Here is a 21,803-nt window from a genome sequence, read left to right as displayed (position 1 = left end):
AACATGTTGTCCATTTGTTCATACACCTCCCCAATTATTGGCCGATTTGCAAACTTGATCATGTAATATATTGGTTCAGTGAATTGCAAAACATATTTAATCTGTGACCAAAAGTAACTGTCAAGAATAGTGTCTTTGGCTACATTAGCACCATCTTTATCAGTGTTAATGTCATCCCATGATTCAGAGGTTACCATATTAGTTAAAGCTTGTCTCATCTCACTAGCTACCTAAAGGTGAGGTAATAACTTGCAAATCTTGTTTTTGCAAGTATAAGCAACTGCAACTTGGAGTCAGTGCTAGAAAAGTAGTTCACCCTTGTATGCTCGGTGATGAATTTAATTACTTGCTTCCCTCTCTTGTAAAGCTCATTAATCCATCCACATTCTTTATGCTTCACAATATCATGCATCAAAAGGTTCAATGAGTGCACCAAGCACCCAAGCCAAAAGATGTGTGGATGAGTACGCTCAATAATTTTTTCCGTTGCCTTACAATTTTTTGCATTATTAGTGATCACTTGAACCACATTATTAGGACCAACATCTTTGATTGATTTCAATAGGAGATTTACAATGTTTTGGGAAGTTGCATTGATGGAGGAGGAGTCATGACTTGCAATAAACGCTGCACCACTAGCAGAAACACCAAGAACATTTATCAAATGTCGGTTTCTAACATTTGTCCACCCACTTGATACAATGGATACCTCGCAATCTGCCCACTCATTTGTAAAACGTGTCAATTTTTTTTGAACCTTTGTTTTTTCTCTTTTTAATAACACTGTTCTAGCTTTCTCATTGTTGGGCCTCTTGTATCCTTTTGCGGCTTCATTGATGCCATTAACCATATCATGCCAATAGGGGGAGCGAAATACATTGAATGGTATGCCGCAAGCACAAAGAAAGCAGACTATCTTTCCATCCACATTATCCCTCCCAACAACATTCAGGAAATCCCTTATTGTTCTTCTACTTTCAGTGGTTGTAGAAGTACCATGAGGAGATGAGCTACCAAATCTAGAGGTTGTGCTTGATTCATAATGAGTTTTTCGTTTCTTGTTTTTATGTTGTGGAACCTCTTCTATTTGGATGTATTTTCTTCTTTGTTCCATTGAAACCTTAAGGCAAATTGCTATCCCCACGACACCCTTTTTCTCATCACTATCCATCACTCCACAAAGATGTCACCTCACATCGGTATATGAACCACTATATGGTTTTCCTCCATGACAACCATGAGGGCACAAAATCTTGTAGCTTACACCACCTTTTCCCCCTTCAAGTTTGGTCACATAATTCCACAAGGCTGTCAATGCAGCTTTACCCTCTTACATTTTAGTGTCCTCTTTATCCTTTCTTCTTCAAACCCTTCCTCCTCATCATACATTGGGTCACTCATATGGGGGCCACTATCGTCTTGTTCTTCTTCCCTTCTATTCCTACCCTTCCTTACCATCATGAAAACCAAAAGTGGAATGATACATAGGAGCCAAAAGAACACCATTTTGGAATATGAATGTAGATGGACAACCTCCAATGAAGTGAACAAGAAGAAAAACTGGGAAAGAGTAGGAGAGGGAGGAGAAAAAATACAAACAACGATGACAAAAAAATGAGGTAGTTTGTGGTTTGCACTTACCTCTTTAGCTCTTGTAGATGGAAGCCCTTCTTTACTTCTCCAAGCTCCTCCTCCTTCACTCCAAGCTCTCCTCAAGCCTCTGTTACAAATATAAATTATATAAAATAAAAATTAATATAAATGATAAATAACCAAATGATAATTATTTTAAATAATCATTAGTTAATTGAAAAGGCATGTCTAAAAGACATGCCCCAACATGAAAGGACGCTAGCCTAGGTATATAAGTAGGGCCTCATTGTAACATTCAAACATCACTTGTACAAGCTACAGGTTTTGTTGCTTCAGTGTTATCAGAGCCATGCAAGTCTTTTGAACGTTATCCGCCACACAATATGCCGTTAAGTTTTTGTCTTGAATTCATTGAGCAATTTAGTAAAATTCAAGAAGCATTTCAGCGATTAGAAAAATCATGTGCAAAAGTTACAACATGTCTAAAGAAAAGTTATGCAAAAATCCATAATATGGAAGATGTTAACGTTGGTGAAGAAACGAAACATGGTAAAGCAGGAGAAGAAGATTTTAATCAGAATGATGATAATGAAAATGAAGATGTAATAGATAATGATGCGTATGAAAATGATATCGATCAAGATGAGGATCTAGATGAAGCTGAACTTGATGTGGATGAGGATTATGTAGATCAAAATGATGATTCAGATGAAGATAATGTGGATGAGGACTATCTTGAGAAACAAGAAGATGAACAATATCATAACAATGAGGAAGAAGACATTGATGATGATGAAGAGGAAAATGTGGAGGAAGCAAAAGAAGAAGATACTTTTGAAGATAATTATGAAGATGAGATATTTGAAAAAGAAAAAGTGGATTATGGGAAAGAGGAAGATAGAGAAAACCATAATGATGATGAGGTCGCTGTTATTATATATGAAGAAAAAACAAAACCTCTGTCAACGGAGGCTGCAAGGGCACCTACCAGGTGCAAGACTAGAACCCTTGGTCATCCACCATGTTACAGTTTGCAATTCCAAAACACAAACTCCATTTTGCAAATCATTAATGCACTTGTGTTTTTTGGAAGCCTTGTAACCATGGATGAGATGGAAGGTGCCCCATCACAATCTTCTTCTTCTACTTCTCTCGCTGAAGCTTCCTCTTCTCTAGTTCCTCCTCATGCAATTATACAAAACATAAAGAAACATGTCTAATTTATCAGAGAAAACGTTGAAGACTCTAATGAATTGCATAACAAGGTCGCAACCATTCGCGCTCTCAAAGGGTTTCTCAAGATTGACAAGAAGCACGTAGGAGCCATGGTGGGAGAGGGAACTGTTCCCATTTTAATTCAACAACCTAAAATAACTTCCCATCTTCCACCCAATCCCGCTGACAATATTCCGACAGGTATCCAGGAACTGGAGACTTGTGTATTGGGCCTATTGAAATATCTTGCCAGAGAGAACGAGTCAACCTAGAGAGCCATAATGCAGGGAAGAGCGATACCCAACTTTCTTCGTTTGTTAAACATAAAACACCGACACACAGACAATGAGTTGCCCCTTCACATCCATTGCGTTGTTCTGAAAATTTTCGAAGTGTTACCTTACCAGGAAGTGGTGAACGTTCTCGTTGCTATCCAAGGCCACGACAATCGTGGATTCGGCCGTGAATTCTCAATGCTGTTGTGGTTGCTTGATTGTCGGGTGCAACTCTTAGCGCTTCATATCATAAGCGCATTAATATCAGAGAGTCGGGAGTACATGCGTAGATTTACTTGGTCCAACCAAACCCTCCCTGCTCAGCTCTCGGTCATGCTTTCTTCCAACAATGTCAAGCTCCAATGGTGCAGTGCCTTTGCTATACTAGCCTTGTCTCAAGCTTGGCATCAAATTCAAGATTCAAACTTTGAATCTGAGCATCTGATAAAGACATTCATCAACGATGAAATTTTGGAGAACATAGTGGATATGCTAGAGAGTTTAGACTTCAAACTCAGGTCGCTCGCAACTCAGTTAGTGACCAGATTTAATTCTAACACTGTAACTAGAATTGTAACAACGAGGGCACGTTTGACAACTCATGGCGCAGTGAGACCCCTTGTTCAGATGCTCAGGTTGCCATATTCTCCACTGTTGACTCGTCGTTGTTGCGCTAAAAGTTGTGGAAAGATGCATGTGCCCATTTGAATAATCATCCCTATTCGAATCACGATTTTAAGAAATCATTATATATATATATATATATATATATATATATTAAGAAACATTATATAGTCATATATATATAAATCGATTTATTTAAATAAATAAATAAAAGTCGTGATAATAATATTATTATTATTATTTAAAAAAATAATAATATTATTATTTAAAAAAAATAGATAACCTGGTTCAAGACAGTGTTATCAGCAATTTATACAAGCCGAGGGAGTTATATATAGTGAGATGACAAATGCAAGAGGAATAAAATTGTCAACAATATAGCTTTGAGGACAAAGCTTTTGAAAGAAGGGGCAATGTCACGAATATAAGTTATATAAAATAAAAATGAATATAAATAAATATAAATAATAAATAACCAAATGATGAATATTTATAAATAGTCATTAGTTAACTGAAAAGGCATGTCTAAAATACATGCTCCAACATGAAAGGACACCTGCCTAGGTATATAGGCAGGGCCTCATTGTAACATTCAGACGTCACTTGTACATTTCATATATTAATAAAATTTTATTTACAACCTTTGTGTATTTTACATGTAAAGTCAACAAGCTACAAGTTTTGTTGCTTCAACCTCTCTTCTCCTCTCTTCTCCAAGCTCTCCAAGGATGCAAGAGTGAGGAAAAGAGAGGGGGAAATGACTTTTATCCCCATTTATTCTATCCCCAATTCAAGTTAAAGCTACAAAAAAAAATAAAATAAAAAAAAGTCTTTGCCGAAAGTCCCGGCGGCCCATGAGATCTGCTCGTGATCCACTCGCATCCGTGCCCGATTTATCATGGATCTGTGGCAGATCCTTATCCAGAACCGCAGAACGGGTACGTGCGGTTCCGGATTTCCATGATCCGCGGCCCCCCCAAATTTGCCCCACAGATCCATATGGGATGCGGTTCCGCCCTTGGAACATTGGGGGGTGGGGGGGAGGATCGTGCAATACTGCTTGGGGGTGTCTAGCAAGTCCCCAACAATTTGGGGACATTTCCTAAGGGTCCATGGGTTTTTTAGCAGAGGATGAGTCTCTCTGCAACATAGAGATTGAGTGGTTGTAGAAGACCTATTTTTTGAGTTGCAAATAGCTGTAGATTTCATGTATACAAACTAAAATGTTCCAATAACCATGTACTACTCAAATCAATTAAATGCCCAGAATGTAGTGTTATTCATGTTCAGTTGTGGTATCACCATTACATTTCCATGGCAATGATTTGTGTTACATTATTATGCACAAAAATGGCTTAGAAGTTTGGACGTTGTGATTGTGACTATGGGCAGTAATATGATGTATACTTGTCCATAGTACCATTGCATAATTTTTGATAACCTGTAGTATTTAGAAACAAAATTTCATTTTACATTTTTGTTTTGCAACCATTTGGTTCTCCCAAAGTAATGCTAGAAGTATTTACCTTTCTTGACGAGTGGCACCTCCTTTGCCTCTAGACATTAGGTTAGGTATCTTTTCCAATTCCGTGGTGCATAAGTTAGTTTAATTATTGCATAAAGGTTGCATGTATTGAAATCGAGCATCATTTCTCTCTCTTTTTTTGGGTGAAGCTTAGTGTTTTCTTTGATTTCTACTGTAAAATAATGGTTTGACGAATTAAGGTCACGATTTTTAATACGTCCAAGAACACTTTTTATTTCCATTTCTTCATAGGAACGAGGTTGATATAACGGCAACCTATATTTATTTGGATGTCCAATTCTTTGTTCCCAGATCTAGTGGACTGTGATATCCCTCCTCTCACTGGTTCTATCTTGATTATGGGCTAGTCATACCATTTGGATAAGCATGCACAATATGATGGCTAGTTCAAACTTCAACAACCTTAGTTTGCATAAGGATGGTCGGATATTCAAACTCACCTCAGTCCTTTGACTACCCCACCTATACTTTATGGCAGACTAGCTATTAAAGAAGTTACTCAACAAATTCTTGTTGCTATGCATTGTTCAACAAGTCGAGGGAGACAAAAAGGGAGACTCCAAAACTCCTTTCCTTAGCTTCATTGAACTCAGGTTTCCTCTTTGAAACTCTTGGAAAGTAATGGAGACTCCAAAACTTCATTCCTTAGCTTCATTGAACTCACATTTCCTTTTTCAAGCCCTTTGGAAAGTAACTGTTTGTTCTTCACACAATACATAAATGTACTCCATTGAAGACTATCAGATGTAAAACCCAAATGTAATTTGGCAAGCATTGTAGATGCATGCATGTGAAGTTTCAACAGGACTTTTATATTTACCCTTCACCTCGAGTCTAGAAAAAAATGGTCATTTAGGGTTTAGGGTTTGCACTGGCTTAGGCTCAAGTTATAGGAACTTCTGCTACAAATAATACCTATAATCACCATGCACTCTGACAATGAGTCATATCATCTTGGCTTATTTGATCACTGAGCTGGGTAAGCTCAAATTTGAAGCTTTTGTTATCAAAATGATACTGAAAAGCAGTTGTCTTGAAAACTATAAAGATTTCACATAACAAAGATTTTTCTTTAGCTTGGATCATCACGAGTGGTAACCTATAGATGTTCCTTTAGAGTGATGATTCAGTTCTGGTCCTTTCCGGTATTTCTTTCTAGTATTTTGCAGGACAAGAAGGAAATAATTTGTACTAATGTAGATTGATGACCGAAATGTGGTGCTGAAACAACTGCTATATATTGTAGCTCGGACAGGTGTTCTATATTTGAGAGGTGTCATTGAGGCTAGGAACATAGAGGTTTTGATTATCTCCAAACCCATGTATTTTTTCATAAGTTCCACCTAGGGAAAATATCTTAATTATGTCAATTAGTGATTTTTAAAATATTTCACAATTCTAAACTTAGGGAAAGTGGATAATTAATTGATATTATTTGGGACCTGGGTTAAGATCGATTTACCTCTAGAAGCTTGTAGAAAGTTTCTAATATGATCTCAGCGATCGATTGGATCGAGTTAACTTCTAATCCATTCATTTGTGAATGAGATATTATAAAGGTAATCGATGGGAAACTTTGGAAACACATTGAGTGGGTGATTTTCAGTGAGATACCGAGAGGGTTTCAGTAGTAGTGTTTGAGCCTTGAGGAAATATTTTCTGGAGGTTTTGCTCTTAGATATTTTCTGCAGGAGACTGAGTTTTTCTAGTGAGGCCGTGAGCTTCAGGAGGAGGCTGAGTTGCTCAATAAATTTGTAGGAGTAGAGGCTGGGATTTTTTCTGGGAGGCAGTGTGAGTCTTCTAGAGGCCAGTGCAGTTTGCCAGAGGAGGTGCGAATCGCTGGAAGACCACTGTGAGTTGCCAGGTTGACAGTGCAAATTGCTGGAGGCAGTGCTAATTGCAGAAAGAGGAAGCTATGGGAAATCTTCAGGTGATTTGATTAGCAGAAATGGAGATTTATTTTTGCCGGAGCTTTGCCAATGTCAAGCAAGCAGTTGTAATTTCTCAATAACAGTTTTTGCTGAGTGATATAAACCCTCACAGCTGAAAACTGGCTTTCCCCACATTGGGGTTTTTCTAGGGATGTTTGTCCAAAAATATTTTTATCAATTGTGTGATTGGTTTCTCGTATATTTCACTGTAATTTATTTTGTGAATGGTGCTATTCATGTTATTATTCATTACTTCCAGCAACAGGATTAATTTTTAATTTTTTTGTGAACAAGTAATAGGAAATAATTAACTGGGTTAATAGCACTTTCTGGGTATCATAAATTTCACAACAACCAAGTGAATGATTTAAGGCTTCAGCATATCTATTTGAACTTTGAAGTCACAATGTAGGAAAAGATTAATTTATGTGAATCCCAAAACCTGGTTAGAGTATGGCTGGGAAGAGAACTTATGGCTGCCAGTTTTGCTAATGTCCACCATATTTTTCTTTAGTTATCTTGCCCGGTTAAAACTTAAGATTCTAAGGAAGATTGTTAATTGGGATAAGCTAAGTTACCAGGATTCGGATTTGGATCGGGATCTGGATTTAGATATGGATATGGATCCGTCAGATTTTTTAAAAGCCAGGATCCGGATATGGTGGGGAAACGACATGTATATAGTAATAAATATTTTCCATAGTATGGAAAAGGCTACAATATTCATGGTTTCTGTTCTAACCTCTGTTGATACAATCTGAAGATCTCAGCATGCAGCTACATTATTGTGTAGGCAAAATTGGGCATCTAAAAATAAGTTAATAACTTGTATGTGGTATGTAATAGGGGCGACTTCCACCCTCGCAAGATACTTTTAGCTCTTGAGCCATTAATATGTTTCCTTACTTTCAAAGAAGATAAACATTAGCAATTATAATTTATAAAAATACAAAATTTTAAATATATAATTATATTTTGTGATATTTAATAATAAATATATATTTTCAATATATGATATCATAAACTAATATATTTAATCTAATATATATATATATATATATATATATATAAATTCTAATATTTCTATTTATAGTGCAATATATAAATTATAATATAAATATAGAACTTAATTTTAAATTATAATTTTTTTAAAGTCTAAGTTTGAATCTTATATATATAATTTTAATTTAGAAATTAAAACATAAATATAAAACTTAACTTTAAAATACCAAATTTTAAAATTTAATTAATATATATGAGCTTACAATATTATAAATTTAAATTTGTATAATATATCTGTATTATTACTATTATATGTTATAAATTACATAATTATTAATGTTAATAAGTTATAAGTTGAGTTCATTAATATATGAGCTTACGATATTATAAATTTAAATTTTTATAGTATTATCTGTATTATTATTATTACATGTTATAAATTATATAGTTATTAATATTAATAAGTTGTTAGTTGAGCTCTGACATCTGAACGTGAATAATCTATAGAACATTAATAAATTTTCCATTGTCCCCAAATGTCCCCACGTTCCAACGAATGGTCAGCCCTTGGTTTCCGATACCATAGTATTTCTAACATTACTGATATGTTCCATTGGTGACGAGATGACCCTGCGAGCATGCCCGCCATGGTGGCTACAAGCAATCCACCGAATGCATTTTACTAGCCAGGTATTAACTTTTAAGCTAAGTATTATTTGGGAAATAACCTCTTCCATGAGCAAATGAACCCGAAGCTAGGTATTTATTCAACGAATATTAACAATGTGTTAATTCAACAAATATTAATAGAGTATTAATTCAGCAAATATGAACTTCTCCCGTGACCAAAGGGGCCCAAAGTTAGGAATTAATTCAGCGAATATTAACAGAAAATTAATTCAGTGAATATAGGTATTTTTGTATTGTAAAAATCCCAAATTGCAGGAACCGTAGTTTGAATTTCGGGGTGCACATTATGGTGAAGAAAACATTTTCATATGGGTCCCTAGGCGGATCCAAGCGAATCCGGATCCAGATCTGGATCAGATCCAGGGATCCGCGAATCCATCCCCCAAGGCTGACGGATCCGGTAACATAGGGGATCAGTGGTAAATATACTGATGTAGATCTTAGTTGATAAAGGTATTAGCTCCATCTGATTGGCATGTTAATATAGTTGTAACCTATGTCACAGGGTTCGCCGAATTTAAAGCTTGAGGTTCGAAATTCGATGAACCTAAAAAAAAATTTCAAATTCGTTCAGGTTCTGCGGACCTCATAGCCAAACCTCAAATTCGAACTAAACGAATTCGAACCTGAACGGACCTGAACCTAAAGCCAAACTAGAAGCCGAACCTGAAGCCGAACTTGAAATTGAATTGTATAATTTTTTATGGAAGTTAGGGTTCGCGCGGTTTTTTCAGTGGTTTTTAAGATTTATGAAAAAACTGTGGGCGGTTTTGTGTTTTTTCGCTTCCCGCCAATTATTTCCCGCAGTGCCCACTACAACTACATTGGCTTTATTTACCTAGGACACATTGGCTTTATATTACTCTGGAGGCTGGACCCAGGACAAATATGGTGTTATGGACAAGCATGTGTCCTGGGTCCAACCTCCAGAGTAATATAACCAACATAAAACAAATTGCAGTCTGCAGAAGTGTTGGCGTCTATGTTTTCCCACCAATAAGTTAATACACATAATTTTCTTTATGGCATTTATAATATGACACTATTTAAAATATTTATTTATAGAAAAAACCGATTATAGTTGTAGGCTGCAGCTGCTCCATTTGGTATTTGTTATTTTTAAATGATGTTTTTAAAAGCTAATTTAATATTCAAATCTGGCATTTGGCATTAGTTATTTCTAAATGATACCTGTAAAAACTATTTTAATATTTAAATCATTTAGCATTTGTTATTTTCAAATCATTCTTTTCAAAACTATTTTAATATTCAAATATTGTATTTGGCATTCATGACTCAATATTATATTTATGTTTGTTTAGCTGCTATATTAAAAATTAAAATAAATATTTATGTTTGCTTAGCTGCTATAATATTTATATTTGCTTAGTATTATATTTATTGCTAATATACAAGGGATGGAATTTCACTATAAAATATTTAATATTGAAGAAATATCAATAAGATAAAAATGATTATTTATTGTAAAAAATAAAATTGAAAAATATAATCTCTAACTTAATTATTAAAAATTAGAAATGTAAACTTGAATACAGTTTATAAATTATAAATTTACTTTTAAAAATCAACATCTAAACTATTTTTTTTTAATTTATTAAAAATATAATACCTCTATTGTAATCTGTATGTTTAAATTTTGATTATGTTTTAATTATATGAGTTTTTAGAGAACACAAGTATTTGACATTATAGTCATTCTTTTAAATTTTGGAAATTGTAAATTATGCATCCCTTTTTGTATTTGCAAATTGCAAACTACTATGGTGTATGTTTACATTTAACTAATGTCATTGATAATTAGATGCTATAGTATGATTAAGTTATTCATGTATGCTTACCAATCAAAATTCTTACTCATATAGCTTTATTGATTGATTTCAATTTTTTTATTATTTTATGTCATATATATGTACATATATGTTGAAAAATATGTATAGTCGAACCTAATGTCGAACCTCATACGAACCTCATCGGAAAATTCGAATTTGAATCGAACCTAATCGTTGCGGAACTCGAATTCGAACCCGAACCGTGTGACATAGGTTGTGACTTAAAGGAGAATGGAACACAGACGTGTATAGTGAAAGAAACACAGCTTTGTAGTGACAATTATTTCATGTTTTTAAGGATGGCCAATATACAGGTCTATTGAACACACGAGTGCAGTTGAAATTTACAGCTGGGTGATTGGGACGCCTAAACTGTGATGACAGTCTGACAAGAGTTTGACTTAAATATTTTAATCAAGATTCAAGACAATGATTATTTCTGATGCTTGTTTACAGACAGCTACAATTCACGTTTCAAATCTGTAAAAAATGAAAAAACTTTTTGTTGTAGATCAATGATAACAACATTTGCCCATACAAATTTTGCTGTTTCAGGGGTATTTGAGGCAATAGTTTTCTTATTTGTTATGGGAACTTGTATGCCTTGTGCATTTATATTAATAAGTTAAAACATGCACCATCTTTCATCCAAGCGGGCATTCTGTTTTATTTTTCCTCTACATTTGTGCAAAAGTATATGGCTTCGGTAAATGGTAAATTTTAGCTGATCACTGTCACTTTGACCAATTTAGAAGGTGTAGGTGTTTCGTAACTATAGTTCTTTTGGTTAATGCTATACAAGTGCATTATGATACAGGTAAAATGTTCCTTATATTTCTCTTCACTGTTAATTGCAGCTTAAGCGCACATTTCCAAAGAAGCGAATTCCCCCAGCTCCACCAAAGCATTCATTTTTGAGAATTAACTCCAGCCAGTCACTCCTTCAAGAGGTGAGCTAGATTATTCTCTCAGTTATATCTTTTATCTCTGTTGAGTCATAGATGCTGCATCATTTTCTATAGGTTCCATATTACTTCGTGGTATTTTTTTTATACCCTTTCTTTATAAAAGAAAAATGGTTCTAGTAATGTGGCATGTTAAAAAATGTAATTTGAGCAATTGAAAATTTAACAAATTCATTGTCTTCGCAAGGGACCTTCTACAATGCTTTAAGAGAGGCTTGGTATGTTATGAGGGGCTCCTGCAAAACCTGGGATATCCAAGGACTTATACTAATTCTTTTTCCATGAAATTATGGTCCTTGTATGAGTTTGCTGTCCTGAAGTATCAGGAAACAACCCTCTTATATCTTCAGGGATTTCAAGGCTCTTGACACTTGAATTTTGGGCTGCTTTGTTCACCCCGCTTCTGTTCAGCAAGTAGAGAAACAAGCCTTTGAGACCTTGTGGAGTATCTCCTAGATGTATTTTGAATTTTCTTCTTGTGGAGTTGCCAGACGAGTTCTTAAGATGAGACTTTGGTTTTTGACTCATCAAGTGTCATGAAGCATATTCTTCTTAATTAGGGAAGTGGAATTTATTCCTGGCAATGACACCAAAATGTTATCACCCATGCCCTTAATTTTAGTGATAAAAAGTCTTATGCACAAGTAAGGTCTACTCAATGTCAACATGGCAGCTCTTTAAAATCACTTTTGGTTGGCTCTCCTCCAGCACAAGGGGGGAATCCTTAAGAAACCTTGACCTTATGTTATGACAAGCACAAAGAATGGCAATTTCTGTTCTTATGCTTGAATAAATTTCAGATTTGTTAACAACAATAGAAAAGTTGATTTTATAATTTTTTAGAGGTGGTTGAAAGGAATATCAGTCCCTAGAATGTTTTTGGGCATATGGAGTCTATAACGCAGCAACTACAAGCTTCTTTTTAATGAGATTAGGAACGAATGCAGCTGCAACTAACAACCTACTGCAGTCCTATCTTGCTGTTCACTAATACAGAAAATTCTTATGAAAAACTCAAATTAAGGAGAAATTCTAAACATGCACGAGGGTGTGTTTATTGATAGATATACAAATTTGCATTCAGCTTGAATGAAGAATGGATTTACAATATTAATAAAATAATCTTATCTTATCTAGCAACAAACACATGCATAAAAAGGGGATAAAGTTAAATCACAGTTCAGCTCTTTTAAATAATGGAGCAATGTTGCCTGGGGTTCAGCATTTTATAACACATTTGATGCTAGTATTTTCCAGCATTAATCTTCAGCAAATTGAGTCCAAACACATATGCCTCAAGTTTCTATTAACCTTCAATAAATTCCAAACATTGGTCTGTAGTGTTCTCACAAACTTTCAACAACCCAAAACAATAGGAGGAGCTTCTCGTACATAGAGAACAAGTTCAAAACATCCTCAAATTAAACAATAATATCTAAATGTGAGATCCTAGATCTCTCCTTGGATACCATAAACTAATACTATTCTCTAACCAATTCTTAGTAGACAAGTTAACCCATATGAACTAGGGCACTCAACAACCAAGGTGGAGACCTCATGAAAGTCATTAGAATAGTCACTAGAAAGACGATTCACCATTGAAATGTATGCAAGATGAGTAGTGCACCACCAAGAAGCTAATAAACATTATAAGTAACCCTTGGATAAGGGGAATGCATATTCTCAGTCCAGGCACTGAATAACATCAACCACATGATAGTACAATCTCCAAGCTAGACAATAGTGCTGATTATAAATGTGTGACAAATGTGCAATCAAATGACTATCACTAGAATGCTTCAACACCTGCTTAGGTGGTTAATAGATAAATTGTCACATGGGAACTTGGGAAGAAATTTTATGAAAGTGTGCATAAATAGGGTGCCCCTCATCTGTCAAATGCTCCATCAATATCATCCTTCAAGCCTTTAACATATGTGATGAGAATCACAAGCATGACTTCAGTGTGATGACAACCTATTCTAGATACTAGCTTCAAAATAGTTAAGAGGAAGGATACTTTTAGCTAGGCATATTACTAAAATTCTCACACATCCCAGATATGAGCTTGTGGAATACTTCCAAGCTACACATTTCAACAAAGTGCCCAAGAGAAAATCCAGTCACAAGAGAAAAAATGCCAAATATAGGCGCCTATAGGGTTACCACACTTTTATAATAGATCAAGAAGATGAAATGATGCAAATGGGAACTTGAGTTGTGCATCTCAAGTGAGGTGTCCTCTAAAGAGGAGTTATAGGCCCGCATAGCTAGGACACTCACCCCAAGAAGGTTATTGACTGTATATATGAAGTCTAACTAAATTGGCCTTGGCTACAAACCTAGTATACATTGATTGAAATAAAATATGGCCAAACTACACCATTAATTCCATTGGGTTGTTGAGGATGAATGAGGGGACCAAGAGGTACATTCCCCATCTGAGCCATCAATCACCATGAAAGGGTATGCATGGGTGGGTGATATCCTCCGGGGTTTGGCTGGGGATGAGGAGTCTGGCTGCATGATTCTGGGGGGTATGAAATCAAGTTGAGGTCATTTGATTTAAATGAAGGGTATAATGTTTGTAATATATTAGTGCCTAGATTTTCTTCATGAGTATGGAGATTATTGATGTGTACCCCAAGTATGTCTTGCTTGCCTTACCTCGTCTTTTACAAAATTCCATCATAAATCCACATCCTTAAAATGGGCACCCTTGGTCACTCATACAATTTATTATATTCATCAAATATTCCTTTTGAGGCACACATTATATTTGGTAGTTTGTGGATGTTCATCAAACAAACTTAAGAGATGCTGGAGGTTTTTTGGTGCAGGATTTCCTTGGTGCACAAATAATTTTGTCCTTGATTTACACATTTGGAGCACTACTTATCATAGCTTATTCACATCAACAAAACTACTTTCAAATAATTTTATTTCATCGCTGTCAGAGCCAGTCGGATCTTCCAGTTCATGGGTAACTATACTTTTCAGCTATTCGAGAAACGATGTGAGAATTTCTCTGTGAAGCTACTTCTTCAGAAAACTATTTCTAATTATTCCAGGGAAGGTGGGGGAGATTTTCCATGAAATTATTTCCTCAGAAAAAAGTACTCTTTTCAGCTATTATTTTCTTTGAACTGTAAGCTTTATTACTAACCGCCATGCAAATTATTCTCTGAATAATTGGGATCGCTTTATAAGGTCAGTGATGGTATATAAACTGTCAAGCAAGATCTGTGATAGTAATTTTCTTTATTTGGTTTTGGGCATCTGCTGCAGATCATAAGAGATCCTCTGCGTTAACTTTTATCAAATACTTGTTTGAATATCACTCAATGAATATGAATCTTGAGAACTACTTTATTGATGTCTATAGATGCTGAGAATTGCTGTATTTAAAGCTTTGAAAAGTATAGCTATCTTTTTTCTTTAAACTTCACCAGGTCTGTATTTGCTGCAGACGTGCTGACAGTTTATTTACTATGATGAATTTTAGAAGAGTGATCCTCTTTGTGCCTGAAACATAAATAAAGATAACTACATTGGATTGTGGAAATTAACGTCTGATTCGTTACTACACTTGGGCTATATTTACATGAAAGTTTCGTACTGTGCATTAATTTTTATATGACATATTTTGCATGTCATGAAGCTGATAATTTATAATACAAAGTCAGGAACATCTGATTACAGTTGGCTGAAATCACTGCAGAGGCGGCGTGCATTAGAAGAATGGATGTGGAAGGTTTTTTCAGATGTTGACATATCACGAAGTGCCCCAGTAGCGTCCTTCATTGAATTAGAGGCTGCTGCAAGATCAGGTACATTTTGATTTTCTTCTCTACACAATGTACTTGTGACTTGTTTTAAAGACAAATAGGTGCATTGCCCTTTGATCAATTCATTGAAAGTGAAAAACCACGAAACCTCAACTCTGCATTAATATAATTTCTTCAAAGTAGCTAAAATCTCACAAAGTTGAGACAATGGTGGAAATATTTCTCTGCTTTATTTCGAAAAATCGACACAAAATGAGGCCTTTAATACTTACGAGATAGAATGGTTGTCGAATAAAATTTTCCTATTTTGTTTGAACTTTTTTTTTTTTCTGTTCTGTTTTTAAATTTTCAGAATTCTGTTGAACAAAAGTGATTCTGCTGCCATATACCAGAGTCTTGATACCTGAAGCTTGACACCTGAATCCTCAGTAATTATGAACTCGAAAGAAGTTTGTAAAGGTCCAACTTCTTTATCAACAAAAACATCTCGGCTAAAGCTCACCTCATCAATGTCAGTATCAACCAACTTGTAAGCCTTATGAGTGTCGTTGTACCTTGTAATCATCAACTTCTTTCGCTGTGCCTCTAACTTGGTTCTTTTCTCAGCTGGAATCCAAGTGTAGCAGTAGAACCCAAGACTTTAAGATGACGTACTCTTGGATCTCTTCTAGACCATGCTTTCTTTGGGGTTTTCTGCTTGACTGCCATCGTGGGAGATCTATTTAATAGGTGTCAAGTATATTCCTGTGAACACTTTCATGGCCCTGTTACCTACCAAAATCTGTAAACCCCATAGGAGAAAACTTTTCTCCTTCATTTGACAGCCAACCGGATAGCCTACCAGCCAACGTCCCTTGACAACCATTATTTGACGATGATATGCCATGTGCCTCTTCCATTTGCATCAACCATATACCTTCACCCATCTGACATTACCATTTGGATGAAGATGGGCTACTATTCAAAAGGTACTTAGATCATTTTGCAATTGGTCGCTTATACTTGTTTGTTTTGAGCATTTAGTATGGATGAAGGGGTGATCTGGAAGATTGACCAATATTGAGTTCTCTCACCTTATTAAGGGGGTTAATCTTTAGCCCTAGTCTAGTGGGACCTTCCTTAAGGCCTTGAGGTCATAGGAGAGGCACTACTTGGAGAACCCGGATTGAGATAGCATGTTCATTATCCGACATTATCCCCTATACCATATTTGACAATTTCTATCACACATGACAAGACTGATATGGAATATCCATCCTTTGGGTTTAACTTGTCATTGGTTCTTTGGGATTTGGCACCCATATGTCCACACACCTTGGGTAGGGTCGGGAAACTATTGCCTTGGAGGTTGATGCAGATAAAAGAATGTAAAAGCATATCATGGAAACAACAAAAGAAAAAGAAAACCAAAATGTAAAAGATGGCCAGGGATATAAGTTAGCACGTGGACAACAGCCAAGCATGAGCTCTACCCTCCTCATTAGCCATCACCTGATTCTTGAGCAGTGATGCTCTTTTATATCAAAAGAAACCCTTGTGTGTCCCAACTAGGATGAGTGATAAACTGTCTAATCTGAAGGGGTAATATAAATGCTACATGATAAAGAGCAAGCTCTTACCTTTGAGCTATATGCGATAATACAAAGCATTATGAAGAAGTAAAAGGTGCACAAGAGGGGTGGAAAAAGCAGGTCGAGCGGGGTAACTCATTCCTCTACGATTGTGCCTTTCTTCACATTCATATGTTCGGGATGTGGACACTGCATCAATGAGTCCCCTTGACCATGGCACTTGGCCATGAAGCCTTTTCCCCTCCATTATCATAAATTTACGGTAACGGCTATTGATGTTAGTTTCTATAGCATCGGATGTGTTCTAGTCATGAAATTTGGTGGAGATGCTAGAATACATGAGATCTCCAAAACCCAAAAATCGTTTTTAGAAATTCCACTTAGAGATGGTTTAATTAGATTATTAGTCTATTTTTAAATATTTCCTAAGTTTAAACTTAGGGAATATGGCTAATTAATTAGAATTAATTAAGTCAAGGTGCGAATCATCTAGAAACTCACAAGGATCGACTCCAAGATGATCTTATCCATTGATTAAGTTTTAATCTTGGCCGTTGGTGCTCCAACAATGGATTATAAGAGGAAGTTGATGGACACTTGGAGAAGATACCCCAAAACACCAGAAGTTCGATTTCCTTGGTAGATCGATTTCTAGAGTAGAAGCAGTTAGTTGCTGTTGGAATTTCTAAGTCTAACTGTTAGAAATCCTTCCTGTCTTTTTGATTTATTTCTTCCTACTTGTTATGTTAATTGACAAGTTATTTACCATGTAAACACTGAAAATAAATACAAGTATGGTCTCAACACGTACAGAACATCAACTGAAGGAAAAAACAAGCACACAAGTGACACTGTTATTTTTGGACTAATGTCATCGTAAAATCCCAATGCGAGAAAACTGGTGCAGCTATCTGAGGGTTTTATTATTAAGCAGTTTCAGAATACAATCTGGGTGCTAGAAATGGCTCACTTAACAGAGAATGCCTTCGGTAGTAGTACCTCTCAGTCGGAGACAGATATCAGCCCCACGAAATCTCCCAGTGTCAACCTCGAGGGTCAGCGTCAACCTCTCTAGCCCAGCGTCTGCCCAGTGTCAGCCTATCTGGCCTAATGTCAGCCTCTAGTGCATTCACTGTCCCTCTGCTGCAACGCTGATCACTCCTTCTATTTCCTCAGCAAGCCTTGCCCTAGAAAATCGAATTCTTGATCAACTCGGTGTGTTTTCCAGGTGACCCTCAAGCCTCCTCTTATACTTTTCTCGTTGAAATTTCAATGGCCGAGATTAAGTCCCTAATCAATGACTAAGATTAGATCTGGCTTGATCCATGACTTTTGGACCATTCTAACTCAGTTTTATATTAATTCACATTAATATTTTATTTTCCCTAAGTTTAGACTTAGGGACTCCATTAAAAATATTAATTATTTTAATATCTCCCAAACTGGTTAGATTCTGCCCAAACCATTTCTAGGTATTGGAGATCTCATGTGCTTTAGCCTCTCCACCAATTTTCGTGGCTAGAGCACATCCGATGCTACCCCAAATCAACACTCCCTCTTAGCGAGGATTGTGCTCTAGTAATACTCCTCACTGAGCATCAGTCCTTGTGCTGATGCTAAGTCTCTCTGCCCAACATCCTCTGCACTTCTGCATCCTGTACTGCTACCCATGGCCCTGCCACTGCTACTGCTGCATCTGTACGACAACTCCCTCTGCATCCATGCTGCTGCCCATGGCCCTGCCACTGCCACTGTTGCATCTGCACTGCAACCCCTCTCATCATGTTGCATCATGCTGCCCATAGCACTACCACATGGTAACTGTTGCACTACAACTCAGTGACTGAGAAGTAAGTAACTGATCTCCCAACTCTAACATCTCCGTCAGGCTAGAAACGCTGCCGATGCTGAAGCTCTCTGTCACTGACAAGTGCTCCCTCTCTGACCTCTGCATTGCTGCAACAACTCTGTGCATCTCGCATTGCTGCCTCACGCTGTCCTCAGACTCCTGCACTGTAGCTCCCTCTGTTGCTCCATCCACATCCGCCAGTCCTGCTACTCCTCTTCGGGGCTCCCATAGCAAGGTATAATTCAAGAGGTTGGGTAGCTCGAGGATCCTGCCCCCCATCGCCTGTAGTCCGTCTGATTACAACTCGATGTCTCCCCACTTCCTCTCAAGTGGCGCATGAACACTCATGGCACAATCATCATCTGTCTCTACTTCTTTCTCTGCCCTTGCTGGCACAACCTTGGCCTCAGAAGCCTCTCCCTTGCTTTTCTTCCTCGGACATTGGCTCGCATAGTGACCCAGTTCCCCACAGTGGAAACATTTGACCTTGGAGAGGTCCTTCTTTCGTTTCTCCTGCTTTCCCTCAGATGCTAGGGCAACATCCTCCTCTTCCTCCTTCTTGATTCTGACCCCCTTGCCACTGCTTCCCGCCTTGGTTAGCCTTTTGATCTCTTCTTGACGAAGAGCCGCCCACAGTTCCTCCCATTGCGGAAGGGTCGACTTGCTTAGTATGCTTTGGACAAATACCTCCCAATCCTCTGAGACTGCGTTCAATGCGGTCCTCACCAACATCTCCTCATCTGGCGTGGCCCCTATGGAAGTCCACTGATCCCGAATCTTGTTCAATCGATTGAGGAAGGTGTCTATCTGTTCTCCCTTTTGCATCTAGTATGACCGCAACTGATTTTCTAGAAGCATCTTCCTCTGCACAAAAGTATGCTGATACAATTTTGTCAAGGCCTCCCACATCGGATTTTTTGTGTCCTTTTCAGCAATATGTGGTACTACATGGTCCTTGACCCTGTCAAGGATGATGCTCTTGGCCCTCGCCATTGCCTTCTCGTACTTTTTGTTCTCAGCCGCGTCAATTGGGATCGCTATCGTGTTCAAGGCGAAGTGCTTGAGACGATTCCTGTCGAGAACGGACAAGATCCTGACTTTCCAGAGTACGAAGTTTGAGGCTTCGTCCAGTCTGTCCTGATCTCTTACCCCATTCATTGCCATTTCGCTTTTCCTCTTTCGACTCTTCCGAGTCTCACTACTTCCCTCCTGGAAGTTCTCGTTTGACTCCCTCTGAGCCTTGATTTCTCTCCTGAAAACCTCTCTGCCAATGTCGAGATGCCCCCACTTCGATCATTAGTGCAGCTGCACCATTGATCCAGATTTCTTGGCTAGAAATCATTGGCAACAACTCCCTCCTCCTTGGTCTTGCACTATTAGGTATTATTCAGACTACAATACCTCACCAGCTTCACTCCGCAACTTACCCACAACCTCCTATGTCTCAACAAATTGAAGGTTAGAGCCTTTAGGCTCTGCGCAATCCCGACACCAACAAAATCCGCACCTCCTGGCCACGGGTGTCAATCCTTCCTAACTGAGAAAGGTGACTAGGCACTCCGTAGGTTAGGTCTGCTCCTCTTTGCCACTGCGCTGATCCTCTTCCCGGCTTGAACTGATGACGTAGGCACTGCATCACCCCCTTGCTTGCTGCTTTTCAGCTATGAACAACTTTTGTCACTTGGGACAACTGTTTCTGCTGCTGCTGCTCTACTCGACTGATGCCCTCAGTTATCTTGTGATCTGCAACCACGCTCTGATACCATATTGGAATTTCTAAGTTGAATTGTTAGAAATCCTTCCTATAATTTTTGATTTATTTCTTCCTACTTGTTCTGTTAATTAACAAGTTATTTACCATGTAAATACTGAAAATAAATACAAGTATAGTCTCAACACGTACAGATCATCGACTGAAGGAAAAAACAAGCACACAAGGGACACTGTTATTTTTGGACTAATGTCACTAGAAAAACCTAATGCGGGAAAACCGGTGCAGCTATCGAGGGTTTTATTATTAAGCAGTTTCAGAATACAATCTGGGTGACAGAAATGGCTCACCCAACAGAGAATGCCCTCGACAGTAGTACCTCTTAGCCGGAGACAGATATCAGCCACAATCTGCCACACAAAATTTCCCAGTGTCAACCTCTAGGGTTTGCGTCATCCTCTTTGGCCCAGCGTATGCCCAACGTTAGCCTCTCTGGGCTATGCGTGAGCTTTTGGAGCCTATGTGTCTCCCACGCTGGCCCTCCTTAGGCTCTGTGCAACTCCTCGCTGCCTTTGCGTGGCCTCTGGCTGTTTCTGCGTGGCCTCTAGCTGGCTCTGCGTCAACCCTCTCTCGGCTTCTGTGTTGATGCTCCCAGTACTATCTCTGCCTCTCTTCTACTGCATTCACTGCCCCCCAGTTGCAACTCTGATCACTCCTATTTCTTCAGCAAGCCCTGCGTCAGAAAATCGAATTCTTGATCAACTCGGTGTGTTCTCCAAGTGACCCTCAAGCCTCCTCTTATACTTTTCTTGTTGACATTTCAACGACCGAGATTAAGTCCCTAATCAACGACTAAGATTAGATCTAGCTTGATCCATGACTTTTGGACCATTCTAACTCAATTTTATATTAATTCACGTTAATATTTTATTTTTCCTAAGTTTAGACTTAGGGACTCCATTAAAAATATTAATTATTTTAATATCTCCCAAACTGGTTAGATTCTGCCCAAACCATTTTTGGGTATTGGAGATCTCATGTGCTTTAGCCTCTCCACCAATTTTCGTGGCTAGAGCACATCCGATGCTACCCCAAATCAACACTCCCTCTTAGCGAGGACTGTGCTCTAGTAATACTCCTCACTGAGCATCACCCTGATCATCTGGCATCGGTCCTTGTGCGGATGCTAAGCC

The 21,803-nt window shown here is 37.6% G+C and overlaps 1 protein-coding gene across 1 annotated transcript in view; it reads left to right on the top strand.

Annotated features, from left to right (window-relative positions):
• Positions 1-15,532, top strand: part of LOC149197331 (PX domain-containing protein EREL1-like) — a 115,170-nt gene extending 99,638 nt beyond the window's left edge. The window contains exons 4-5 of the mRNA XM_089408660.1: positions 11,584-11,676; positions 15,413-15,532. Coding sequence (XP_089264786.1) covers positions 11,584-11,676; positions 15,413-15,532 — 213 coding nt within the window. The remainder of the gene's footprint in view (positions 1-11,583; positions 11,677-15,412) is intronic.
• Positions 15,533-21,803: the final 6,271 nt, after the last annotated feature.

This window comes from Pinus tabuliformis, chromosome 2_2, assembly GCF_031772625.1.
Source record: "Pinus tabuliformis cultivar Carrire ecotype Pingquan chromosome 2_2, CPIR1, whole genome shotgun sequence".
Classification (NCBI taxonomy): Eukaryota; Viridiplantae; Streptophyta; class Pinopsida; order Pinales; family Pinaceae; genus Pinus; species Pinus tabuliformis.
The sequence above is the reverse complement of the archived record's forward strand: the minus strand, read 5'-3'. Positions and strand labels throughout refer to the sequence as shown.